The sequence below is a fragment of the Lethenteron reissneri genome, chromosome 42 (genome assembly GCF_015708825.2).
Source record: "Lethenteron reissneri isolate LAM-NWPU_2019-01 chromosome 42, ASM1570882v1, whole genome shotgun sequence".
NCBI classification, from domain to species: domain Eukaryota; kingdom Metazoa; phylum Chordata; class Hyperoartia; order Petromyzontiformes; family Petromyzontidae; genus Lethenteron; species Lethenteron reissneri.
Window position 1 is genome coordinate 11,569,740 of NC_083820.1, and position 27,445 is coordinate 11,597,184.

Below are 27,445 nucleotides of genomic sequence, written 5' to 3' on the forward strand. Positions count from 1 at the left end.
CCACACACGGAGTGTCTAGATCACACACGGAGTGTCTAGACCACACACGGAGTGTCTAGATCACACACGGAGTGTCTAGATCACACACGGAGTGTCTAGATTACACACGGAGTGTCTAGATCACACACGGAGTGTCTAGATCACACACGGAGTGTCTACGTCACACACGGAGTGTCTACGTCACACACGGAGTGTTTAGACCACACACGGAGTGTTTAGACCACACACGGAGTGTCTAGACCACACACGGAGTGTCTAGACCACACACGGAGTGTCTACGTCACACACGGAGTGTCTACGTCACACACGGAGTGTCTAGATCACACACGGAGTGTCTAGGCCACACACGGAGTGTCTAGACCACACACGGAGTGTCTAGACCACACACGGAGTGTCCAGATCACACACGGAGTGTCTAGACCACACACGGAGTGTCTAGATCACACATGGAGTGTCTAGACTACAAGCGGAGTGGCTGCCCACGTTTAACAGAGAAGCGAGCGCCATCGGGAAAGAGAGGGTGCAGAGGGCAGCGCATGAACCTACAGTGGATCGATAACCAAAGACCTTCAAAATCTGTGTGTCACGTGGGAAGGGGGCGAGGTCGATGATGGCTGACCGGCACCGACATTTCTACACGCCGCTATTTTGTCAACGACGCTGAACGCCACCGAGTGACTGAAGCGAGAGACGCCCACGGGCTCGTCTCGCCCAGAGTTTGGGGTGACTCAAGACGTGCTGGGGGGGGGGGGCACTCACAGTTGCTTTCCTCACTGGAAGGGAGTTTGAGGAACGCCGGGGCCTCCTTCAGGTATCCGACGGTCAGCGTCACTTCATCGCCAGCGTTGCGCAGAATCCTCACCTGCACACGCGACCACACCATCGGCACGTGTGGAGTGGGCGCGGAATGCATCTTGTGCCTTTTTTTCGGAGAAAAAAAAGCAATTCTTTGAGTAACAATAATTAGCGTGACCGGCACAAAAGCATGTTTGCATTTCGTGGCAAATATTTATTTATTTACGTATTGTGCTCCCGCAATTAATGGATTGGAAAATCCATCTGTTGTATAGGCATTGCGTGTGTTTCTCTCCGCTTTATGGTCCTTGGAATTATGCCTCTCCATAAGGAACGCTTGCACCTTGAGGTTAATGCATTATGGAATTTTCATTTCGCGTATGCTGCTCCGCCATGAGTTATGCCTCCCCGTTGCGCCATAAGAACTGCATATGGATTATTAGCATATGAAATATTTTCTCTCAGTGAGACCGCATACGCACATAGAACACAGAAGAAGAAAAAATTATGAGCCAAACCGTAAACAACTTGTGGAAAGCGGAGGGTTTATACTCCCCCCTTTCCATTTCTAATTTATGTTTGGTTCCTTCATACATCATGCTAATGGCTCTGGCACAGTCCATATTATAAGTTCCACCTAAAATGTCCAATACATCCTCTTGAAGTTGGCATTTTCACTACAGTAAATGGTTTGTGAAATTACTTCCTTGCATTAAAGTCGAGTCGAATAATGCTCCCACAACTATAAAGCGCTCTTGAAAATAATATTTAGCAAGGAACTTTTTTACTCTTTCGAAAGCAGATAGGGAGGGGGGGGGGGGTACGATTCAAATACACGGGTGAAATATTCTGAGTGGAAATTCAATTTCGAAAACTCCTCTTCAATATGCCAATTGAAGAAGAAGAAAAAAAAGTGTCTTCAAAGGCCAGGGTTAAAGTACCGCGCTGCAGAGTTAATGATGCCATCGCATTCCAGATAGCTCCAAGCCTCGCCTCGGAGCTGCCCGTGCCGCTCTTTGTGAGTGTGAGCCAGCGACAACATCATTGTGAGTCGGCACTCGATCTGGGCTGTTGTTCCTATGTAACCGATCACTCAACCGGTTGTCTGCTTGATTACTCTCGACTCATCGGATAACATGTAAACAGCTGGGGCTGGGAGATCTCACTCCTGTTGCCCTGTGTGCCGCCAGATGGGAGGTCATGGACGGGACTTGGTTGAGTTACTTGCATCATCAGCCATGTGACTCTGGAAAGGGCATGCCGGGGTTTCCCACCTTCGGTGGGCAGGATGTGGGGGTGGCCACCATTGTAAAGGTGCCCAAGTAAATCGAGCACAATAAAGTAGTCGATTATATTTTACAGTCGATTTATCGACCAACTTAATGTGCAAACACCGATTGCCCGTGATGCATTATCATTGTTCTCTTTGAGTCAGCACCACCATCCACTCTGAGCCTAGAGACATTCATCCTTTCTTCTTAGCATCACCCATCGACTTCTGTCTATCCAGCAGTACAACAGAAGATCCCGTAGTACGAGTTTACCATACGCCGGCAAGAGGCAAGGATAACAATGAGCATCAGTGACTTTTTGGGCTATCCTTCTTATTGTGTGTCAACCTGCACTTTGTCAAACCCAACGGCTACCTTGTCTCTGTTGCCCCAATGATACAATTACACACTTTATGTGTTCTACTGTCAGCGTGAATGAAGTCGCCCTAATCTTGGACATAAACGAAACCTCTCATTTGCGTTGTTGCTATGTCACTGCATTCGCAGAACACGCGATTATTTTCTCACGTCCGTTGTCACATTATTGCGCCTTGATGTTGCATTTCAGAGCCGGAGGCAATTCCGCTGAACACGACGAACGCGACGGGTGCGGATCACGTGGGGGACCTCGTGGAGACACGAGGTGACCCCGCGTGATCCACCGTTGCCAAATGTTCGCTGGGATTTTTTTTATCCAAGCCCATGATAATTGAACAGTATAATATTCAAAGAATTCGCTTCCAGTATTTTATGCCCAAGTGAATGTTTGAACGTACAATGTTATCCGTCCATCGCGATGAAGCACACTCCTCAAGGCATTTACAGGCAGTGCTTAATTCACATTTAATGTGTCTGAACATTGGACATCGGGAAATCTGTTCAACAAACAACAACATGACCATCGCTTTCACCATTGCCACTGGGTGACGATTTACAAACTTGCTCTCGGAGAATATTAATATATAATCGGTGCTTAATTTCCCATCGGAAATTTTCCAGGGTCCCTCAACCCCCAATTCTCCCAACCATTCCGCCCTTTATGCCCCTACCGCGAGTGGTGGGGAGGTATTTTCTGGAGCTCAGCACCGGACAACTCAGAAATTAAATCCCCGTGAACAATCTCTGGCTGTTTTAACCATCGACGATAACCTTAAGGACATTTTAAAACTATGAGACCATGTTTGTTAATTATGCATAAGTCGTACACAGAGGTGGGTGTGCGAAAGCTAATTTGAGCAAGTTTATGCGTCGAGAAATGATGCGTACACGTAGAATGATAACGTGGCCTCGGCGCAATGAGTGTGTTTTCACGTGAACTACTCTACTTACCAGCTCTTCGTGAGTACAGCTCACGACATTGATTCCGTTCACCTGCAGCGAAAGAGAGTATCAATCACACACCACCACTTCTAAGCATCGAATTTATTCAAGCGTCCCGCATAAATGCATAAAGCATACGTGTATTTATTCACATGCAGTTGACACTACGTGTAAGATTCCTAAATCACTTCCGCTTCTGCCTACCCAGCAGTATAAACGGCACACGGCATTGGCGGCAGGTCACGTGCAGTGCGGTAACACGTGTGTACTGCTACCTCTTACAAGATTCAGATTCATTTATTCGGTATAACCCTGTGAGCCATGCGTCTCTTGACTCGGGTGCAACCGCAAAAAAACAAAATACGTGAACAAGAAACATCTTAAGGTGACTACACGCAACATACAAATCCTGGCAGGTGCGAAAGAGTATGCCACGTTACCCTCCAGAGCGGTGTTCTTCACGACATTTCAGAGGGCGTGGGCCGCTTTCGCCGATAAGACATAATTAGTGCGAGGGCCGCCACACATTTGAAACCATTGTTGGGTTTGACAGCAGCACGACGACGGCGGGGAGTGATTTCACATTTGTGTAATGTCAAAGGGCCGCGCTAAAGGCCAACACCGCGTCGCCAGTGGCCCCGTCGGGCCTTGCGATGAAGAACACCCACCTAGAGGGGCTCTCCATGAGAGGGAATCGCAGGGCTGCACAATTCACCCTTTGTAATAAATCATACAACAATTTCACGTACAGCCTCTTTGTCAATCACCCGCTGGACGAGGCGCACCACGTGCCGTGCCGGTCACCGAGGTTGCGTGACCATGAGCCCCTCGGCACGCCCATCAATGCGGGCTCGTGGTGGGCGGGAGTTGGCGGTCAGAGCCGCTTCAGATAACCACTCGCCACCGACGTTCACCGCAGCGGAAAATTGACCTCGGGTGGCCTGGGCTGCTGGAGCAGGTCGCGAATAATTGTGTCACGCACGTGACAAATCGAAGTTGTCATGTGGGCGCTGCGGATTCCAGCCTTAACTATGACAAACGGTGTCGGCGTGAGAAGCGATGCGATGTGTGTCACACAATAAAAGTATTCCTTTTCACTTGCGGTTGTTGCGTGTGGGGTTTTTTTTGGGTTTCCTCTCCTCCAAATAATTTGCTGCTACCTCCCCATTGTTTCATTCCGGTGACATGCACATTCACCATCTGCTGCCAGGAGGCTGCCGCCCACCATCGCAATCGATAAGTGTCAGCCGCTTGCACAATGCGTCAAGCGGACAAGTAAAACGCCTGCCGCAAATGGCACGCACAACAAAAAACACTTTAGCGGAATCAATGAGGGGACATTTTTCTCGCTAGTTTTGACAACCCCACAATTAGCTTTATCGACGATTTTTAACTCAAACGCGCGGCGCTCCGTTTGCATGACACAGTTATTCGCGACCTGCATGCACGATGTCCAGGTTGCATCCCCCCCACCCCCCCACCCCCCGAAATCCTAAAACTGAACTATTTATATTTGACCAGGTAAGGCCCACTGAGCTATGCAGCTCTTTTTCAGACGCGACCTGGCCACAACATGTGGAAATTGATAGCAGCCAAAATAACCTTAACACATTTGTCCAAATGTGAAGTGAAAACTCCAGAGGACTAGGAGACATGCCAACTCCAAATATACAGCAGCAGGCATCGGGGTCGGGATCGGACCCACGACCTCCAGTATACCAGGCGAGGTAGTTAACATCTCGGGATCGGACCCACGACCTCCTGTATACCAGGCGAGGTAGTTAACATCTCGCTCCCGCGGCGCCCTAACTAAGGGCCGCGTTGCCGAAACGTCGAGCGGGCGGGCAGCGCTTCATGGATTCGTCCATTGGCCCTGCGAGCGACAGAATGCACGGGGCGAGCCGCAGCGATGGATGCGGTCGCAGTGCGCGCCCACTAACAGCGAGAATGAAAGGTGGGGGGACAACGACAACAACACAACAACAAAACAACAACAGAAAACCTGGAATTGCAACCTGCATCGGTGAATCCCCAGGTGGACTGCCAGGCTCTAAGTGCCGCCGCAGACAGTGAGCCTGCCGTGGCTTGATGCCGTTGAGCCGCGGCTGGTGCAGCCGAGTGTGGCGACGATGCCATTACAACGGAATGAGGCGCCGCATGCAAATTGCACGCGGGGACGCGACCGCCTCCCGTCCGGGAGAAGGTGCGGAGCAAAGCTTGCGACTCAACACGCATCACGCGACTCAACACGCATCACGCGACTCAACACGCATCACGCGACTCAACACGCATCACGCGACTAAACACGCATCACGCGACGGACATTCGTGGCAATATTCATTCTGCCCATCACCACCTTCCCCATGCGTTTAGAGATTTGTTTTAACCGCGCGCTTTTTGTTGTTTGTAAAGATTGCCGAGTTGTGTGTGTTTTGCGTGTGCCCTCTGCCCGCTCGCGAAATCACGAAATCGCCCATCTCGACTAAAGCGCCAAACGGAGATGGCGCGCAGGAATCATCTCGCTCGCGCGCGCGCGTTCCTCGGCGCTGCAAAGAACCCTCTCGGTCCCGGCGACGGCGGCGATGGAGGGGAGGGTGCTGGCAGTCGAGGCGGCGAGCTTCGCGCCGCGAGCGCCAGCCGAGTGGCAGACGGGACGGTGGTGTGACGGGGATGGGGTGGTGGGGGCAGCACGAGGTGGGGGGGGGGGCACGCCCCAGGGGCAGCAGGCCGTGGCAGCTGTCACCCCCCCCCCACACACCACCGCTCACGATGCGCATGGCGAGTGGCGAGCTCGCACGCCACTCCTTGCTCCTCGTCACTACACATCAGCACTTGCCTGGAGAATGGCGTCTCCCACGAAGAGCATCCCCGTCTGGTCCGCTGCAGGGACAGACGAGGCAAGCGCGTCAGACGGCTCGGAGGCGCATACCAAAACGCGTTGCCCGAACGCGTTGCCTGAGCGCAGGGGAACTGGGTCAGGCTGCTGTAGCGAACAGCCCCGAGCGATGCAGCAGACCTAAACCCCTGCCACTCTCCACAGATCACCAACTCACTCATTACAGAGCATGCTGCCCATCGATAAACAATTTGATGTACGTGCTTTCAACGCGACGTTTCTGCATGACGGCTCATTTTTTATTGTTATTCTCGGTCGCCATTAAAGTCGGCAAAATTACTGCACTGCCAAATGTGTTGTTATTGTGATGACGGAATGTGCGCGAATCCTACCTGCTTGATCCTTGAAAATTTTGGAAATGACCACGGGGACGTTGTGCTCTGCTCCACCCTATATCTCAACACACAAACGCGTGTTCATGTTAACACGGAATTCCATGGTTGTTCGCAAAAAAATGTTACAATACAATGACTTTCAAAGAGGTTATTGTGGCTTTCAAAGGTAATGCAAACCGAAATAATGTATACTCTTTGGTTTTTTCGGTAAAGTCCCGTAGGTAGAAATTATTTTATTATTGTATTATTTCTACCTACGTGACTTTACCGAAAGAACCAAAGAGTATGGATTGCTGCAGCCATGAAAGCTTCAAATCAAGATCGAAATAATGTAATTTGTCCTATTTAAAAAAAATTGCAATTGTATTTGAAAGGAACAAAAATGTAAGTAGGTTGTGTGAGGCCTGTGCACTACTTATGTCCAAAAGGAAATGCAATAGGCATTTTGTTCCGTGCTACTTATTTCCAATTCAATTATTCCCACCTTGATACTGAGTCCGAACCCTCCGACTCTCTGCCTGCATAGGGTGACCGTTCGCTCCTGAAGAACAACAACAACAACAAGAACACAAAAATAACGAGCAAAACAAACACCCGAGACGAAATCATTGCCCAGTGACACACGACGAGCAGTTTACACCGCAAGTCACCCGTCGGATTCGCCGGTGACAGACACCCAAACCTTTAGCGCGCAAGCTCCTTCTCGGCGCGCGCCGTAATGAGGATAAATGGCGACCGCGTTTTCGCACCACCGCGTCCACGTGGCGGTGAGAGCCTCCGGCGGGGACGGCGGCGAGGGCCTCCGCCGCCCGGGGGTGGCAGCACCACAGGTCGCACGGAGCCGTCGAGGCCCCCCGTCTACGCCTCGGTATCTCCATCACGCAGCCCCCCCGCGGGGATCGCCGCTCCCAAACCGCGAGCCGTCACCACTCCGTCGAGTTTTAAGTTAAATCGAGGATTCAGGGGTTTGGGCCCATTCTCCACATCCACCCGATATCACCCCCCTCCGCTCCCCGCTAGATTTAGTTTGGATTTTACTCCCACTGAGCCACTTGGACCCAGTCCAGAATAGATTTTTTTTTATCGCAGCTTCTTGAATGGACTTTATGTCTCTGCCCTTCTATTGCCCAGAGCTGATCCATGAGTTGTGATTAGCAATTCACTTGAGCCCAGTTTCAAATTTAAAATGTTCAGATTTCGAGTTTTGGGAGTTTAAAGAAGACTTTTGGGTCTTTCGTGATTCACACGTTTGGATAATTTACATACTGTGATAATTTAACGTGTTAACAAAAGTGTCGCGCCAGATACCACGTGATGGCTGATTCACGTGAATATTGGACACACATCCCTGCCAATGCAGAGGGACATTAACCCTTGGCTAGAAATGGTCCTACAACAGTTGCAGGCCAACAGCAACCGTTGACATTTTTGTCAAAGCCGAACATATTTTTTAGACTTCACTTTAGACTTCATTAAAGAAAAAAAAAACAGCTTTTAAAAAAGGCGACAATTTCACGCAAAAGTGTATACGTATTTAGATGACTAAAAACGATGTTCCTTTAAAACCTATACTGAGTTCCTTCATTTTTGACTCACACATTATTTATCCTCTAACTTACGGTGAAAAAAAACTTCAAGCCCCACAGGTATTAAACTTGCACCATTATAGTTCTGGATCCGGGGAACTATGTCCCATCCCTTCTGTGCATCGCGGCGCGCGCTGCATCCGCAAGATACATTTTAAACAATTATTTTGCGGGTGAATTCTTTTTTTACTCACCGCACACAATAAAACAAAACACCATTTAGCTAATTAACCACAGAGGGCTTGCGAAGAAGACAAAGCGGTCATTAGCGTGCGAGCGGGCGGGCGGGCAGGGAAGGTGGAGGGAACGGCGGAGCACCGCGTGCGAGCTCACGTTGGAGAGGGAGCCTCCACCGACGCACACGACGTCCTGCTTCTGCACGGTGAGGACGTCCTTGGACAGCTTGAGCCGCACCTCGTGCGAGCCCGTCTTGCCATCGTGCAGCAGCACGACGCCGCTCTTCGTCTGGAAGTGCACGCGCGCACGCAAGCCGCCAAGCCGTTATCGAGACCAGCGGGGCGAGCGATTCGCGTGGCTGCGAGGCTAATTCGTCATAGACCACGGTTCGATCCACTGCTGGATGAAGGCCTACCCCAAGCCGATGCTGCCTATTCAAGGACGTGCAATGCAATACGAGCACGGCGCACAGAAGCACAGCACACGGATGGATTTTTCTACACTGCCCCTCTGTAGACTCCGCAGTAGCCGATAGTAACCTGGTGTATGTGCCAGTCACGAATCCAAGCACTATCCAGGCCCATACCTGCTTAACTTCCGAGATATATAACGAGACCGGGTGCATTGTGGGTGATTTGGTCAGAGACTGACGTAACAATATAAATGTGCAACCCTGCAATCACTTGCTCACGTCACTTCTGTCAGAAGGGCCTCCAACAGAGTGTGCTAAGCATTCCACCACGGCGGCATCGTGACCTGTACAGAGCTCTTCAGTCACCAGGATATAAATATTGTTTGTGGTATGTAATGTGGAATTGTATAGCTGAATAAATGGAGGTGCTGACTGCTTGAGTCATGGGGCACCGCTCCGTGCAGATTAAAATTCAACATCGAGGCTCGGAGAGTTAGTGCCCTCGTTTGTGGGTGGCAGGGTGGTGGCGCAGTGGTCACACTTGTGCCTCGCAGCAAGATGGTCCTGCGTTCGATGCCCGACTCGGACGCCGTTCTGTGCGTATGGTTCACATGTTCTCTCCCCCTGATCTGCATGGGTTTGCTGTGGTTTCTCCAGTTTCCTTGCATAGCTAAAATGCATAAATAAAACATACAATGTAACCGGTATTAGCCGAAAAATTCCAATGTTAAAATATGTACCTGCCCAATGACTCAACTGGGTCTCCAACATGTCAATTTCGCCCCCCTATTGAGAAAAAACTTGGCAGGACCCTCTGTAAAGAGAATCTCGAGACTTTCCTGGGTAAATGAACGTATAACAATATGTGTTACCCTTTCTGGCAATAAAACAGGTGTTGAGATGTTCAAACATCAAACATAAACCTTTTGCAAAAAAATCATGTGGTGAGCATAAATCATGTGGTGAGCAACTGAGCATGCAAACAAAAACATGCTCTGTAATATATGCATTGTCTTTGCAACTGATTGGTCTTTGAAACTACATCAGAGACAGCCTTCTTTCGGGCATAGTCTCTACCAGTGTGAGACCAGAGAAAGCCAAACTAAAAAATAATTCTAATTATGATGATAATTGTGAAGTCAGCGCTTGAGCTGCGTGCAGACACGAGCTCTAACATGAGAAGGTAACGCGTTGCGGCGTGCGGCAAGCCCAGCAGGAGTTTGCGTGATGCTCGACGCATTACCGTTCCGTGTTTTTTTTTTCCTACGCATTTTCACACACACACACATCTGCCCATTCTCCCATGGCGGCGATCGTCTAAGTTCACTCGCTGCCCAAGGGTGTCAATTACCGTGCGTTGTCGAGGAAAAACGAATTGGCCATGGAGCCTTCGCAAATAGACGCCCCAGCACGCATGACTCGTTGGATCGCAACGACCGCCGAGGGTTCGAGATTTAGAATCAACAGTTTCGTTTTCGCGCAGGAACTGATGTAAGCGCGTGAACATTATATCGTTTTACTTTCAATATGAATGACTTTGTTTAGTCGTCATACTTTTTGATTATTGAAGTTTGCGCGTTACTAAATGGCTACTCCCATGTCACCATTCATAGGCACATTTAAAAACTGGCCATTAGGAAGAAAAATGTATTCTCATCAGGCCCCATGGTGTAATGTGCCTCTCGACTGGCCTCTCTATGTACGTGCTATAAAGAAGTCACATTGCCCAGAACATCTCCTGTTTTATATATGTTTACTTTAAAGGCCACAGTGTTATTGATGAAAGTGTTGAGTTGTTTGTTATCCAAGCTGTGAAGTGCAACTTGCAGCAGCATGTAGCTGACCAATGCGCAGATACTACACTATCAATCACCACTAATTACATTTCTACAAGATATTTGTTAAAACATTGTTTCTATGTAAGTTGTTTATCATCTCTATCAACGTGCGTGAAGTGAAGCAAAATTACTGATATTGAATTTTCATTCCAAGCCAAGTAATCAATGTAACGTGAACAAAGTTTGATTGTTGGCCATTCAAAGCAAATCTTCATCATATCCAAGTTTCATTAAAAATCTGGGTGCCCCACTGCGTACATTATAAGGAGATATAATCGCTTGCGTGTGACAAGATGTTTAAGTGCCAACTGCAGACGTGTCGCAGACTTACTTGGCACAGAAATCCGCGCTACTGAAGCCCAAGTCACATTTACATGGATGTCCAGATGCAAAATCACATTAGCATTCTGACAGCTGTCGTGTGCTCCAAAAGGTCAGTAACTAAAATGGTTAGCACGGAACATGAGAATGATAATCATCTTACCAAAAGCAATAGAGTTGCATGCATAATTATATCCGAATGTATGAATCCATCCCGTCCCATCTCAAATCCAATCGTGGATTGGCGTTGTCTACTCAACGCATATGTGTAGGTAAAGGTGCAGCCCTGAGATTGCCCGCTCGCACCACTGCTGGAGGAAGGGTCTCACCACTCGAGCCAGCTCTAGAGGGCATTTGGTCTACTCTTCTACGTGTGTAAATCTGATATGAAAGCTCAGTTGCTTTTTTGTTTAAACTTTTTTTTCAATGTTAAATTTGAAACCTCGTAGAAATAACAGAAATTGCTGTGTATGTATTATTTATAATTAAAGAGCCATATGTTATGGGCAGAGTCAGCTGTTTTGTACATAAATTCTGACCATCCTTACAGAATATTGAAAAAATGCTTAGCATTAGCTTCCAAATGTTTGAACACAAGGCTAAACGCTTGCGTGTGATTTTAATTTCATTTTTTACCTACGTGACTTTACCGACAAAACTAAGAGTATGAATCCTTGCAGTCACGCAAGCTTCAAATCTAGAAACACAAAGAAAGCTTTTTTTTTCTTAATGCAACAGAGTGTCCCTTAAATTGCCTCGACACAGCCAACATCTATTTTAATTGCTTATTTTTTTCCTTCAATTGTTGCAATGAGCCAACGTCGATTCTGGTCCATTGCGAGAGTGACATACACTCGACTCAGCCCCGTGGCCGCAGTGCAACCAGATTCTGGCGACAGTGATCCGCTGCCCACAAGCGCAGATTTTGGATGAAAGCGGTGAAACCAAGCTCATGAAAGTCATTGCCGACGTTAATTGCCAACGCATCCGAATAAATTTTTGAGTACATCTCACGCGGTTGTTTTTATTTGTTCCCGAGGGACGGTACAGCGCAACTCTCGCGCCCCACAGCGAGAAGGAGCTGGGTTCGATTGCTGACTCTGTCGCCTTTCTGTATGGGGTTGATTGGGTCCCACCACTCCCCCCCCTCCCCCCGATTCTGCCTGGGCTTCTTCTGAGGTCTCCGGTTTCATCCCATAGCGACGAACACAGTACCATATAATATAATTGGCTTTGTTACCAAGCATCCCAAATGTAGCAGGCCCCTCCTGAAAACGCGCATCTTTGTACTGAGTGTGGTGGCTTTGCTGGGTAAATAAATACAGTTATATTTACTGAATATGTTTTTTTTCTTCGTATCGAGACATTGCTGGCTGTGTTCATGTGGCCTCCTGAGCAAGCAGGACACGAAGCGAGTATTCCTGGCGGCGTGCGCACACGAAGGGTCTCACTGTGTGCCCCGGAAGCCACCGTGACAAAATTAGTCGAGGCCACTGCAGCATGAAGTCGAAAAACCACTTTGCTGTTTTCGCCGAGTGCCCCTGGCGATCTGCAATGTTGGCCGCAATACTCCCCCCGTGGACCAAACATTTCTTGAATGGGCAATCCCTGCGCATTACAATCTAGAGCGGCGAAGACAAGCGGCAAACTTCTAATGCCTGCTGAAGATTGAACGGATGGACGGCGCGCCCTTTCTCTATGAGTAAATGGTTTTAACGACTTCCCCAGCTGTTATGCACTCGTGCACTTTCAAAGCGAGCTTGACTGTAATCTCACACACGTGCCACTCATTAGGGCGTAATATGCAATTCACTGCGATAACGCAAATGAAAGGCGGTGATGTTCGCCAAACTCTTGACATCAAGGAGGACCTGGCAAACCTTACAATAACGTATTGACAAGACGTAATGAAAGGGCATCGTAAAATGAGGAGTTCAATAAAAGGTTAAATGCTGGTCACAAAACTCATTAGAGTGTCCGATATACCATCACCCCTCTCTGAGTGAGAGCTCTCCAACGCCACCGTCCCACAGAGTGGCGGGGGGGGGGGGTCTCCCCGAATTAAAACGAAGGGGGGCTTGCTGCAAGCACGGACAACGGCGGCCGCCCTCGACTCGCGCTCCTTCAGCAACACGCCGAGACCCCCAGAGCGGTCCGAGCCTCAACCTTTGGATGCACAGCGAAGTGACCGACAATGAACGTCTCATCGCCTCCTTCTCCCCTCCTGGAATAGAGCGACCGCGGGAAACCAACGGCGCACTCCGGCACCGAATAAGCCGCGAGCACCCACGGCAGATGCCCGCCACCGTCCATGCAAGGGGACGGTCGGAGAGAGCCCGGCGGCTGCGGAGACCCTGGGCAGAGCCCAGTGGGGGGGGGGGGGGGGGGACCACGTTGTGAGCCATCGTGAACCTTGCGAAGAATGATGGAGTCGCGTTGGGCTGTGGTCAGGCCCAGACGTGAACGTATGAGTTGCCATATAAAGCCATTCGCAAGACAAAGTATTGCACAGTGATAACTTGTTCGAAGGAAACGCGGTGGTTAGGCAGTATTTATGTACGTGTAGCTTAAGTGTGTTCTCATATGGAATATATAAAACTAAATGTAATCCTTTTAAGATATAAAACCGTGCTGTATTTTAGAAAAACAGTTCAGAAGCCATGAATCACCCCCTGCCTGGGATGCATTGTGGAAATGAGCTCGCTTTCCATTTACACGTTTTAATTGCAAAACATTTTAAATGCCAAAATGAACACTGGGCGCTGAATGATTTAGACACCTATTTCGCCCTAAGAATCCTTCAACGTGGAAATTATCGCTTTAATTGCGAGGTTGCACTTCATAAGTGTGGCCACATTGACCGAGGGACCTAAGAACAAAACATCAGTAGCTCTAGACTCGACTCCATCTCGGGCTTTTTTTAGTGCGCTTATTAATTAAAATCAATAAGCGGGTGGCATGCGATAATAATAATACACAATTGGCTGTCATCGCACTCCAATTCACCGAGGGAGGCGATGTCGACGTGGCTCTTCCAGTGGAGGACGCTCGCGACGAAGCCGTTCACCCCGCTCACTCAAAGTCTACCATCACACGAGCCCGCTCGAGTTGGGAAATCCAAGGTGGAATCCTGGCGCCTCTTTAAACGCAAAGTCCGCAATCTGTCACAGCAGAGGATCAACTCAGGCTGCGGCACTTACTCTGCTCCGTGCAGAAATCATGCTGTGCACATCAAGCGCTCCTTGCTTAATGCTTTAGGAGCTTACAGACTGCTCCCCCTGGGCATGCTGATGAGACCAGCACAGAAAGCCAACTGCACACAATTGCGATCGTGATTTTTTGTTCGTTACTCATTCCACGGTTGCGCAGAATATCGAGGAATTCCCATTAAAACCAGAGGCTCGGTCTGTCGGGAACTGGTCTGTGTGTGTCTCATCCGTGCAGGGTTTACCCTCCACCTCGCTGCACCTCGAAATGCTCAGACTGATTCTTCTTTCACACTGCTCCACTTTGGAATTCGCTCCCATCGTCACTTTTCCCAAGTTCAATAAATGCGTGACCTCTTATCGACGTACAACTTTAATAGTGCAGTTTGTTGCTTGCTACTTGTTTTGGGCCTTTAGGCCTATGTTCCGCATCCATGAATAATATCGTTGAGTGTTAATAAAAATATATGGATATATCTGTAAAAAATCAAACAACTGTTCATGAATTTTCCTGTGGGCAAAATTGATCAATGTTCTTCAGTGAAATGTTTTTGTTTAGCTCGTTGATGGCCATGGATACGTTTCAGTGCCACCGAATATATTTGAACACGTTTCTAATTGTCAGCACGAGAAGTATCTTAGCTGCTGTTGTCGCACTGAAGGTTCTCGTGTGTGTCCGCCGAGGAATGTCCCAGCACCCACGGACAGGTCCTGTCGCGAATGCCACACACAACGAACTATTAAACATTCCCTCTCGTTTGGTCCACAATGGATGTTGTAATGATTTAGCTTTTCATCAAATTCGCTCGTGCTTCTAATATCCGATTTTCGGAGAATGACATCTGTTAGCGTCGCTGCGGATACCTTGGCCAAAGTGCGTCGTCTCATATGACTTCCCTTCCCTTATTCATTGTGTCCTTAATGTGATCCTCGCGTAGCTGTTCCATTGTTTATTCAAATGTTTTTGTTTATTTCTAAATGCGATGTATGTACTTGGGCGTTAGCTTTTGACAGTTAGAATGGATGACGCCTTGTGGTCAAGATTAACGACAGAGTGGTAGCTCACGGAGATGCAGCAATGGAATGATCTTGTGTTAAAGTGTAACATGGATTGTTACACCGCAGGACCATGAGAGATGGTGACAGCTTAGGTGATGCCTTCACCCAGCTGTGGATAGATCATGGCTGATGGTGATGAATGAAATGGCTAGGACATTTGGTAGTCATGCTATTAATGTAGTGCGAGGCCATCACGACGACACTGTGTTTTACTCGTAATTATAGCCTGTGGTAGTCTCAGAGTTGGGGTCGACGTACTTAGGTAGCTTTACCCAAATGAGGCAATTCACGAGTCATATTAAAATTTGAAAATATTCGGACGGTGATGCCGGCACGCATGGACATGGCCTTGTCTCTGTCAAAATTAAAATGAAAAAAAAAAACTTCACGAGACCTTTACCGACCATAGCGAGGCAGATGGCACGGAGAATTTACGGTGAATGCAACCCCGCCAGTATTGCGCTGGGCGGGCGCTGGGCCCGAACTGCTCAAACCTCCGCAGAAGGGAAGTGATGATGATGATGAGGACGACGACGACGATGTGAACTGGGTGCACGAGCCACGATGGCCCCCTACGCGTGCGCCCACCTACACGATCTGTGGCACGCACCGCGTGGCCCCGTGAGCCCACGACCCTTGGGCACCACGTGCCGCGTGTCAGACACGAAGCTGCCCCGACTTCTGGGCTGTCTGCCCGCGCGACTGAAGCGACTGGGGGCTTATGCGTAGATACAAAAAAAAACAAGGTTTAACAACATGATGTTCCTAGCTGAACGCTACAAGCGAACCGTCTCTGCGTAAGGCACTGCCCTTCCGTGCTTGTTGATAGAAAGGTAATTCAGAAAAATTGTCATAGTTTCAGGTGCTAATGGATATTTTGTTTATTGTTTTTTTTCCCCTCTCCTGGATTCTGTTGCAATGTAAATGTTAATAACCGCTGCTCCATGCACTTGTGTAGGCCTCACCCTTGAGCCGACTCTTTGTTGTTCAACACTTAATTTATTTTTTTCCAGCTGGAATGTTTTTTTGTCTGACTTCTGGAATATAGTTTTCTTGGTGTAGCGTTAAGTGGCTCTCGTATTCAGCAGAATCACCATGGAAACGATGGCGCAGCTATACAAATCCGAAAAAGATTAGAATATAAACAATTGGTTGCTCATTTCCCCTAGTAGCATTTCGCGGATGGAACAAAAAACTGCAGATAATTATACGCTTTAATATTGGTGAAAAGTATAGTCATGAATACAATAGGATGCAGAAGAGTTCGTAAACAAACAAAAGTAAACATTATTGGGAGAAGTTGTTTTGGCAGTGGTGCCCAAACACAATTAACACAAAGAAAACTCACCACATTCATCAAGAACGGTTTTTAAATCCTTTATATTAAGTTCACTTGCTTGCTTGCTTGCGCGCTTACGACCGTGCAAATCTTTCGGTCGTTTTTTAACCCACTTCTTGTGATCCAATCGAGCTGACATTTTGCACACATACTCGTTGTGCGTGACAATTTATTTTCGTGAAAATTTTTTTCTCCAAAATTTTCCACTTTTTAGGAAAAAAACATTTCATATTTAATTTAAAATACCAATGTGATAAAAATGAAACTCTTACTAAAAAAAAACAGAAATGAATAATAAAATAAAACCGATGCCACGCATATAAAGGATTTATAGTGAAAAACTTTTTTTTTACGGGTTAATTTTTTTTTTATAAAATGTGCTATAAAGAAGGGCCACTGCCTAAAACGTCGCCCATTGTGTATTATTTTCCTCGGGCAGCGATTTTGACGACTGTGTTTTGTGTCCACCGAGGAAGTTCCTCGGCATCGTGGACAGCTCCTGCTGTGAACGCCACGCAACGACGGACGAACGTTTCCCGATAGCTTGTGAATGAGCAATGGCCCTTGGCTATGTATACATTTATTTTTATGATGTGCAGCCCTTTGAGAAGCTTGAAGAAAGGCACTTTATAAATGTAATGCATTATTATTATTATTTGTGTGCTCTGAAGAAGGGTCATTGCCCAAAACGTTCTCTGTGCTAGTTTTTCTTTTTAACGCCATATAGTTGTTGGCGAATGTGTTGAGTTTTTGTGTTACATGCTAAAATAGCCTTGTTCTGCAATTTCCAATGATAGGTCGCTTTGCTTGCGCTAGGAGGTCAATGTCGCAACAGCCAAATGTCTTGCAAGTATTGACCCCGAGCGCCACAGGTAACACCCGCGCAGCAGCCCATCGAGGAGACGCGGGGGCACAGTGGAAGAGTGGCGATTTATACAATTCGCTCGATTTTCATCGTTTGGACGACAACCAATCTTGTCTGAGCTCAGAATCCAAGCAGATTTGAGTCTGGTTAGTATTTGAATGGAAGACTGCCTGGGAATAACCAGGTTGTTATAAGCTCGCACGACAGCAATAGATTATGGAGTCTACCTGCGAGGGCTAGACGCTCGTTCATGAAAATGACCAAACATTCCAATATAGCAAGACCCTTATGGAAAAAAAAATTGCGACTCTGTGACGCTTTCCCGGATACCCGTGGCATTGTTGCTGTGATATGTGACCGAGTCTTGTAATGTGCATTCTTCAACGCTCCAGTGGACGTTACCCAGTGACGTCGAGTGTGCCAGATGTGGTTTTTTTGTGATTCAGCAGCACATTGATATTCATCAACGTAAGCAAAATCCATTGCAAGCGTAAATATCTTTGTTCTTGCTATCAAGTTGCTGTTTCGGTGAAATGATACGTGAAATAACAGGTAACACACATTTACAAAGCGGTATTCTATTTATCCACGTATGTGTGTCACCGATGACAAAGGCCAATTTGAACATATCAGCCAACTTGCCCTCTTGAGCAAACAGACCCATCCATGTTCCTGAAAATTGCCAGTCGGCAAAAAAAAATCTTCCTTTTTGTTCGACTTTCATTCGGTGTTTCAGTAACATAACAATAGGGACCGGCGAAGAACAGCAAAGTGAGGCTTGACAAGTACAAGGAGGTCACGTTTCCTGGCCGTGGTATCGGAAACAAAGACGGTGGAGCTCGAGAGCTCAGCATGGGAAGGGCAAGAGGGTAGACGATGATAGCAAGAGGTGAGTGCCTGGCATTTCTTTAGAACCGCTTTGTGTGTTTAGTTCGGCGCTCTTCCCCCGCACCTCCGATTAGCACGGTTGGCTACGTATGGTGCGAAAAACGCTCTGCGTACTTTCACTGCCAGGTGACGAGCAAGTCGACGGAAAGGACTTTTTATTTGAAAAACCCCACCACCGATGCCTGGAATAGGGCCTGTCAGAGACCTGCCATCAAACACACAACTCTTACCAATTGTAATTCACCTGCTAATTCGTCTATTAAAAAAAAATCCCAGGCTGTGGCCCACTCTGCAAAGGCACTCATCAAGTAAGTGTTTACAAGTATTTATAATCCGGCCTGTGGATTTGTTTGCGTGCTTCAGTGACTCTGCGGAGGGGGCTAACACGATTCGTATGCAAAGCTTTGGCGTCGAGTACATTATAATCCCTGAATGCACATCAAGTTCCACGCTGTGAATTAATAATAAACTCCCCAATTGTGCGTTGCCAAACGCTCAGGGAATATGCTGTACACCCAGTTCTAATACAACTCCTCATTATCATCATCAGCCCATGGTCAATCCACTGCTGAATGAAGACCTCTCCCATGCGAGCGCCCAACCACGACATGTGCAAAACACCCCCCTAAGACTCAGTGATCGATTTGGCGTGGCAATAGCTTCGGAGCTTGTGGAGAAGAAGGCATGAGCTAGCGACATTTTTGTATTCCTGCTGTAAAAAAAATCATTAAACTCACATTAGCGGTGGTGCCGCACTCTGCTCACACAACGCCGGGGCTCGGGTTCGAGCAGAAAATCACCGCCGATGTGGAAAACAACGGAACGTGCACAACACGTCTCTCACTGAGCGACAGAAGGGGCCGTGCTTTCTTTTTGTTCAGTGACCTTGAAATATCTGGATCATCCCTCCAGTCGCCAAAGGTTGAGCTGACATAACTGCCGAGCGCCACCACCGGGGTGGATTGTAAAGTCTTCATTAATGACGCAAATTAAAGAACGAACATTTCCACCCTGCCCTCTACGTTCTCGAGATGATTCCAAGAGCACAACTGGGGGGGGGGGGGGGGGGGGTGCACCTATAGATGAATTATATGACAACGTGATGCTGTACACCATGGCTCTGTTCTCACTGAATACGTTGTCTAAAAGAAAAAAAGAAAACAATCTGGCCGTTGTGATAAGCGACGGATCGCATCCATCTCGGCGCGGGGGGTGGGGGCCTGGCACCACGGGGGGGGGGGGGGGGGGGGGGGGGGAGAGAATCGCAGCGACCAGCGCAGCGCCTGAAAGTTGCAGCCAAAGTTTCCGGCTTCAAGATCCTCGGAGCGTAAGGGAGGGAATGCGGGAAAGTGTCGCGGTCACAAATTGGTTTATTGCTTCAAAGGGCATCCATTTCCTTCCCAATCGATATATCTCATTAAGGAGTTGTTTTAAGAAGTAATTATCCGGCGGGCGGGGGAAAATAATGAAATAAATAACGGGGGCGGGGGGGGAGGATGGTGGTGAGGAGGAGGAGGGGTGATTACGGCGTTCGCTCGGTAATCACGTCCCGTGCGCGCTTGGACGATGCGAGCCACTTCGCCGTGACAACCGCTCTCGCCGCATCGTCACCGCCGCCGTGAGATGCCGCTGCAGCGCAAGGCGCCGTCCCTCGCGACGGACCTCGGGGCCATCGGCGAGGGGCGTCCGGGGAGATGCGCGCGGGGCTCAGTCCGAGGACGAAGCGAGCCGCGGGGGCCGTCGCGTCCCGGAATTCCTCGACGCGCCGCAGTCGTTGTTATAGCGCCGTCGCTGTCGTGTCATTTGCGCATCGTTCGGTTCTACTAATTATCGGTGGTGCAACAACAACAACAACAAAAGATGTGTTTATTTATTTGTCGGTGCGTACACGTGTGGTTCTTGTTGGACAACTTAAAGAGACGTAGCTGTTTTTGGACCGTACTAATTAATTTTAAATCAACATACATAGGTCGTGAAAGCTACTCGGAGCCTCATAATTACGCATTAATTATCTTTGTTTTTCTATGTTGTTGTTTATACATGCGACTATGCAGTTTCTTGCCGCAAGCCGTTTTACGGTACAAGTGAGCTGCAGATGTTGTTATGCATTTGTTTGGGAGATTTGCATCCGTTAATTACGTTCAACAACCTGCATCTACTGTCAACATGCGGCACGGCACAAAGTACGCGTGGAACACCAAAACAAAGTACTCCGACCATGTTGTGGAGGAATATGTTTCCGAAGCAAATTCGCATGTCGGCCTGCTCGTTGCTCGTTAGGGCTCATGTTTTAGTGAAGAGCCCATTATAACCATCTCATAGCGTCTCCCTCGGATATTTACCCAACACCTCGTGGAATATATCAATATATATACCCCGGACGTGTCTCACCATTCATCCTTTGCTCCCTCCTAGCTGCCAATGTATTTGCTCATGCGCGTTTCTATCCTTTTAATACGGCATCCACTCTAACAACAAACAACCCTGTATGAATGAATACATTTCAAATATAGACCGTTACTCAATGAAAGAGCGCACCACTAATGTGTAATTCATACCCTCTGCGTCATTGTCCGACCTCTAAAAGGACCCCACCACCACCAACCACCACCACCACCCAGTCAGCAGGTGGACGAGTGCGGATCGGGCGTCGCTCTCTCGCCACAAACGAGGGACCCAGGTGCCCGGACTGGCGCAATCGTCCCCCCCCCCCCCCCCCCGGCGTCTCCCTGCCAACTCGCTCGCCCCCCCCCCCCCCCCCCACTCTGTACGGCTCGCTCAGGCAGTGGCATAGCGTAGCTATCGCGTGTGCCTGAGTGTGTGCGTGAGTGTGTGCGTGTGTCTGAGTGTGTGTTTGTGCGTGTGTCTGTGTGTGTGTTTGTGTGTGTGTCTGTGTGTGTGTCTGTGTGAGTGTGTCTGTGTGAGTGTCTGTGTGAGTGTGTCTGTGAGTGTGTGTGTCTGTGTGTGAGTGTGTGTGTATTCTGTGTCTGTGTGTGTGTCTGTGTGTGTGTCTGTGAGTGTGTCTGTGTGTCTTTGTGTGTGTCTGTGAGTGTGTCTGTGAGTGTGTCTGTATGTGTGTCTGGGAGTGTGTCTGTATGTGTGTCTGTGTGTGTGAGTCTGTGTGTGTGTCTGTGTGTGTGAGTCTGTGTGTGTATCTGTGTGTGTCTGTGTGTGTGCGTGAGTGCGGGGAGCGCCCCGTGCTACGAACCCGGCGACTCGAGTTCGATTCCCGCTCACGGCCAACACTGTTGACGATTATGTGAACAGGTCCTGGGCCTCCCCTAGGTTGACTCAGCCTCAAATGAATACCTGATACTATATGTAAACATCGCGACTAGGGAGACAAAGGCGGCTGGGCGTGGTGCTGGCCACCCACTTCCCCACGTATCGTGCCGGCCTTTATATGTGCTCGCTAACAGCACTTGCCCCAACAGTCTGTAAATACTATACGGGGGATCTTTGTCTTTGTCTGTGTGTGGGCTGTGGTGCAACGGCATCAGCGGGGGCCCAGGTGCTGGGCTACAATCAGAAGGGGTGGGGGGGGTTGGGCAGGAGCCCCCCCCCCCCCCCCCATTGCATTGCCTCCACCACAGCGTTCATGCGAACCACGTTCCCGCACTGCGCTCACGCGTAGTCACCATTGCAACGTTACCGATGCTCTGTACACCCCACAGAGGGTTAAGCATCGTCTGAACAACACGTCCCGTGTACCTAAGACCGTACGTGATTGTTTTTTTTTTGTTGCTTGAAAACATCAAATTCACGAACGCATCAATTCATTATTAGAGTTCACCTAACTTCGAGTGTAAGGTTGAGCTGAAATAATATCGCATACAGATGTTGTCATTGATTTATGCTATTTATCTGCTTGGTCTAGTTATGTTTGACTGGAACATTAAACTTGGCGCACCCGCATGTTTAATGATATGTATGAGATAGCCCTTCTGCACAACTGCGTTTTCCATCACCACCTTGCCTTATTTACTTTGCCATCTTTGATGCGACGCATTTTGAGCACGAATTTCACTTCTCCGCTGCCGTAACTCGGCGAAACGCGCACAACCTTTTGATTTCAATTGTCTGGAGGAATCAAAGCCACCACAATTCCAATCTGCGATGTCAACGAACCGTGGCATAATATTATGTGGCCACTGAGTGGAGGTCACGTGGAAATATCAAAGATATAAAAAGGAGGAACCAAGGGCTTACCACTTAATTCGCAAAATAATCTCAATGAAAACACTTATCGGTTTTTGCATTATAATTTACATTTACTTCATAATGAGATATGGGGTTGCTGCTATGGCGTTGTGGTTAGCACACCGGAATTTGCAATCCAGAGGCCGCCGGCTGCAATGGGCAGGTTTCTTAAATCTCCCCCGTCTCTGTCAACCCATCGGTATCAATAGGTACACCGCCGTCAATGGGCTTGTTGCGTTTGGTGGGGTAAAGTGTGGGTATTCCCATCCCTCCCGAGACATCTGCTCAGCATGTAAGAGAGGGCTCTATCGAGTGGAGGTCCTTCCGCCAGATCGAATTCTCATGGCTGCACCTCAGCTATCGTTTCGTCCGTGATGTCGAGCTTCAGCTTCGTCACATCACCAAGATTGTACGCTGCCTCGGGTAAAGTCCGTGGAAGCAGCAAATGAAAGAATGGCAATAGCCACAGACACATAAAACTGGCAAAGTCCTTGTTCGCTCATATTTCATTAAACGTGAAGCAGCCATAACGACGGAGTGGAGACCGAGAAGAAGGGGAATGACCCAGAGGGCGGAATACACGGCAGCGCCGAGACGAAATCACGGAGTTTGGAGGCCACGACTGGACAAGAAGGACGAAGCAAAGGAAGGAACTGGAGAAACCGAGGCAGACCTTTGCCCGGCATTAAGGAACTTACAGGCTGACAACAACAACAGCAGCAGCAGCAGGAACAGCCACGATCACCCCTGCACACAAGTCGGCAACAGGTCGATCGCCATTGTCGACAATTTTAAAGTTACGTCATGACTCATTGTCGAGCGGGGCCCAAAGATGCCCCGTGGTTTCAACTCCACGAGGCGTGTGCCCTCCTGCCAGCCCCCTAGGGGAATCGAAGCTCCGAGTGAGCGAGTCAAAGGAGGCGGCAGTTTCTGCGACGCGAGGGAAGGGGGAGGCTCGGCGTTCACTCCGGTCAGTGCTCATCGTCGGGACATTTCAAACTAGACGATGAAAACAAAGTGTGAGAGCGTTTTGTATTAAAATGTTAATAGCTGAAGCAATTAGTCTTGAGCGATGCATGAAAGCATTTCAATTCAGGTGGAGTTTGATTGAAATGGTTCAAATTGAACGCCGAGGTCATTACACCCTTGTGTGAGGTGCGAGCTTTGGCTCAACTCTTGCAAATGGCTTGAGAATCTGCCAAAGGCCAGAGAATAATCTACAGCCATCATGCCTCGCCTGTTCTGGGTGACATTTTCAGGAGTTGGCCCTTAAATGAAACCTTCCTCGTCTTGACATTAAAAGAATCTGGATATTTGGATAGATTCCGGACACAATGAAGACACTTCATGCTTCCATAACCCCTACTTTCCACGATCTAAAGGTCACTGGCTGTTGGAAATTGTCCTGATGTTTATGTCGGCCGGCGCATGTGCCATATTCTCTCTCCGATGAAAGTGTCACTTGTAGAGCAGAGCAGCAAAGCGTCACTTTTCAACAGCACACAAACACGCATGATGCAATGTTCGAGTGTTTCCGTCAAATTGATAGCTTAATATTTGAGGTTTTTTTTTTTATTAAACTTATCTAAGGTTTAGTTTTTCTGTTTTTTCCTGTTTCCTGACACACTTTGTGTTTTTGACGACTGCTGCCCAGTCAAGCACATCCTGTAACATTACACCGATCATTACATGATTATTCTTATTAGATACGAATCAATTACAGCCCGCTGTCAATCCACTGCTGGATGAAGGCCTCCCCCAATGCTATCTCAATGACGGTTGTTATTTGACCATATTTCACCACGTTTGTGAATGAGAGCATAGCAGAGTAAACCCATTTGTTTTACTGCACTGCCCACAACGTAGCACTGCAGCAGCCTGTATCACCTGTTATGCACGGCAATAGCCCATCCAAACACTTTCCGGGCTCGACGCTGCTTAGCTTCTCATGTCGGCTGCATTCACGGGTGAAAATGGTCACGTGCGTGTGTTCATACATGTACAATATTTTTCACGCGTGCGCGTGTGTGTGTGCAGTACGTGTATATCGCATTTTGCCATATCATATTTATCACGGCTCTTGAAGGGCGAGACACCAGAGGGCATATTGGATGCCATTATTAGACGTATTGCCATGTGGATGCCGGCCTGCAATAGGAGAGGCACATGCTCCCAGCGGCTTGGCTGTGGCGTGACCCAGTTGACAAGTGGAGGAAACTGTCCAGAGGCTATGAGCCTTGGGGTGTTCAGATGCTTGCAACGGAGTGACCCAGTGGTACAGGGCATTGGAGCCAAGGGTGATTTATGCTCATATGAACATTGAGGCAGCGCTCATGGACAGGGGAACGTTTTTATGGCCAGGGGAAAGCGTTTTCATAGCACAAACCACTGTTGACTTCCCCATTCAGTGATACTAATTTTATCGACCATTGAGGTATGATGGGATGAGCCCCCCCCCCCCGCCCCAACCAGGATTTGAACTCACAACCTGGCAAATTGTGAGCTGCTAACTCAACTATTGCGTTTAAACATTGACATCATGAACGTTGAATTTAATACCGCTGAGCCACGCGCCCGGCTGGATATTCCCGTGCCACAGTGAGCCAAGCGGCGACGTGGTGGAGGTGCGTGGGGAGTGCTGTCTTGTGAGAGCGACACCGCGGGTAACCGGAGGAACGTGCGCTGCGAGCACGTGGCACATCGGTGCTAGGGGAGATCAAAACGACTGTGGCCAACACGCTACCACTTTTCACGTTTTGTGAGCAAGATGCCATCATTGTAAGATGTTTTTTTTTCAGTTTTTAAACAAAATCGCTCGAAGTGGATTCCTGCTCAAACTAGCGAGTTGTCTCGTGTGCTCGTCACTTGTTTATTATCGTGGAGCATGACGTTGAACTTCCACATTTCTACGGGAAGGATTTGTCCATCCATAAGGCAATCACTGTCCCATAAATAGAAAAATTATTATTTACATTAAACAGAATGCCACCCTATCCCTCTCACTCCACTTAATTTACACCATCTAAACAAAGGTTATTTAGTAAATCAAATTTTCTACTACAGCATGTAACCATTACATAAATGCTTAAACTACATTTCGACTAATGACTTGCATTTACACCAATTACGTGCGTCGAGATGAATTTGAATGCGAGTGCGAATATTAAAAACGATGCCTTCCGATCAGAATCTGATTGGTGGCATTTTTTCCACAATTGAAATTTCGCATCTCAAGCAGGCAATTGATCAGCGCAGAGTTTGCCCTCGTTCCGGCTACAATCGCACATGGCAAGGGCTGATGTGTGGAGCAGCAGCAGCAGCAGCAGCAGCCCAATTCATGCGTTGTGTTTTTTTTTCTCTCTCTCTCTAATCATCTTGAATTGTCATCAACGGCCACCAAACCCCAAGAGCACCAAAGACCGCCCTCCTGCCACCGTCATGTAAATGCGATTCTTTCCCATGCATTCCACATTCGTCCAAGGGGCTTTGTGGAGAAACGAGACAAATTTAACACCAAGAAATTGTTTAATCTAACAAACTGGCAATCATCCGAGGGTGTGCAGTAAGAATGGCTGTTATTTGTCGGTGTTCTTTAACCCATAAAACACCGCCTTTACAATGCACGTGCGTAACGCCGAACTGTCGTTTAATGGTATCTGCGTGTTTCCGCGTTTGTTCTTTACTCTGTTTAATATGTATCAATTCGCCGCTGGGATCGTGGCTCCAATACTGATAAAAGGGCGCAGAAATTAAATTTGGAAGGTGTGCCCATTAAAGAAGTAACAGCAGCAAGATCTGGTCAGGTGACAGCAGGAAAACAAACATCTCGCAATCGAAAGGTTGCGACTTCTAATGCTGGCTGACGGGGGTTTTGACTCAGCCCATCATCTATTCAGGGTTCGATAAGACGAGTACCAATTTGTGGGGAAGTCAACAAAGGTTGTCCTACGGATACATTTGCCCGCACAATAACTGTGCAGTTGCCATAACTGTATCGGGCCTCCACACAGGAGATGAATGCCACCTCGGAAAATCACTTAGACTTTTTTTTTGCTACAAACAGGAGGGCGTCACGCATCGCCTGCTCTAACTCAGGGGTTAACGTCAGCTCTCCAAACTCTGAAATAATTATGCAGCTACTGACTTTTTTTTGTGCTTTACTATGAACGGTTCAGTGCGCTCCGTAATAGCAAAATTATTGTGAAATGTGCTGCCGATGATGAGGGGTGGGGGTGGAGCCGTCCTCCACCCACACAGATAATTCAGCCGAGCTGCTCAGAACAATTGGGTGGCGATCACCGTGCCTGATCCCACATTCCGTGGTGCAAACCATCTGCGATTTCCCTCTACCATGATTACTGCCAACACTCAGTGATAAAACCAGCTGTTGAAAAATGGAATCTGCCGGCTGGCGGTGATCCCCGTGTTCAATGTTTAACGGTGCAACCCTTCAACTCCTTGCTGACGTCACTGATGGATGGAGGGCCTCCAATGGTGGGAGCTCTAGAGAGCCCCTCTCTCGAGGGTGTTTTGGCCTACTCTCTCATGCTGGCCAGACATCTCTGAAGAGTTGGGAGCAGCTACACTTTATTCCACCGCACGCGACCTGCCGATCGACTTACTGTGGTCTACCCGATCATACTTGATGGGTGGACACAGGGGGTGGGATTTAAGAAACTTGCACATTTGCTTCAACTGCCTCCACCGGATTGCAAGTGCAAAGTGTTAATCGTTACACCATAGCAGCATCCCACTTCCTGTAGAGTGCGCGTTATTGAGCAATCCTTAAACAAGCGGAGTGGTCGCGCCGAGTGAATACACTGCACGATGGACCTGGCCACGCGAGTTCAATACCAACCTATGGTTAACAACAGTACCAAGTGCCGTCTGGGCCTCTCCTTCTCACCCAACTCCCACAGCGACCAGTGTGGTGAAAA

At 48.3% G+C, this 27,445-nt stretch overlaps 1 protein-coding gene across 1 annotated transcript in view; it reads right to left on the reverse strand.

Annotated features, from left to right (window-relative positions):
* The window catches only part of SNTG2 (syntrophin gamma 2), a 102,488-nt gene that overhangs the window by 40,501 nt on the left and 34,542 nt on the right, over positions 1 to 27,445 (reverse strand). Inside the window, 6 exon segments of the mRNA XM_061569154.1 lie at positions 760 to 862; positions 3,396 to 3,437; positions 6,223 to 6,266; positions 6,615 to 6,672; positions 7,102 to 7,158; positions 8,537 to 8,668. Coding sequence (XP_061425138.1) covers positions 760 to 862; positions 3,396 to 3,437; positions 6,223 to 6,266; positions 6,615 to 6,672; positions 7,102 to 7,158; positions 8,537 to 8,668 — 436 coding nt within the window.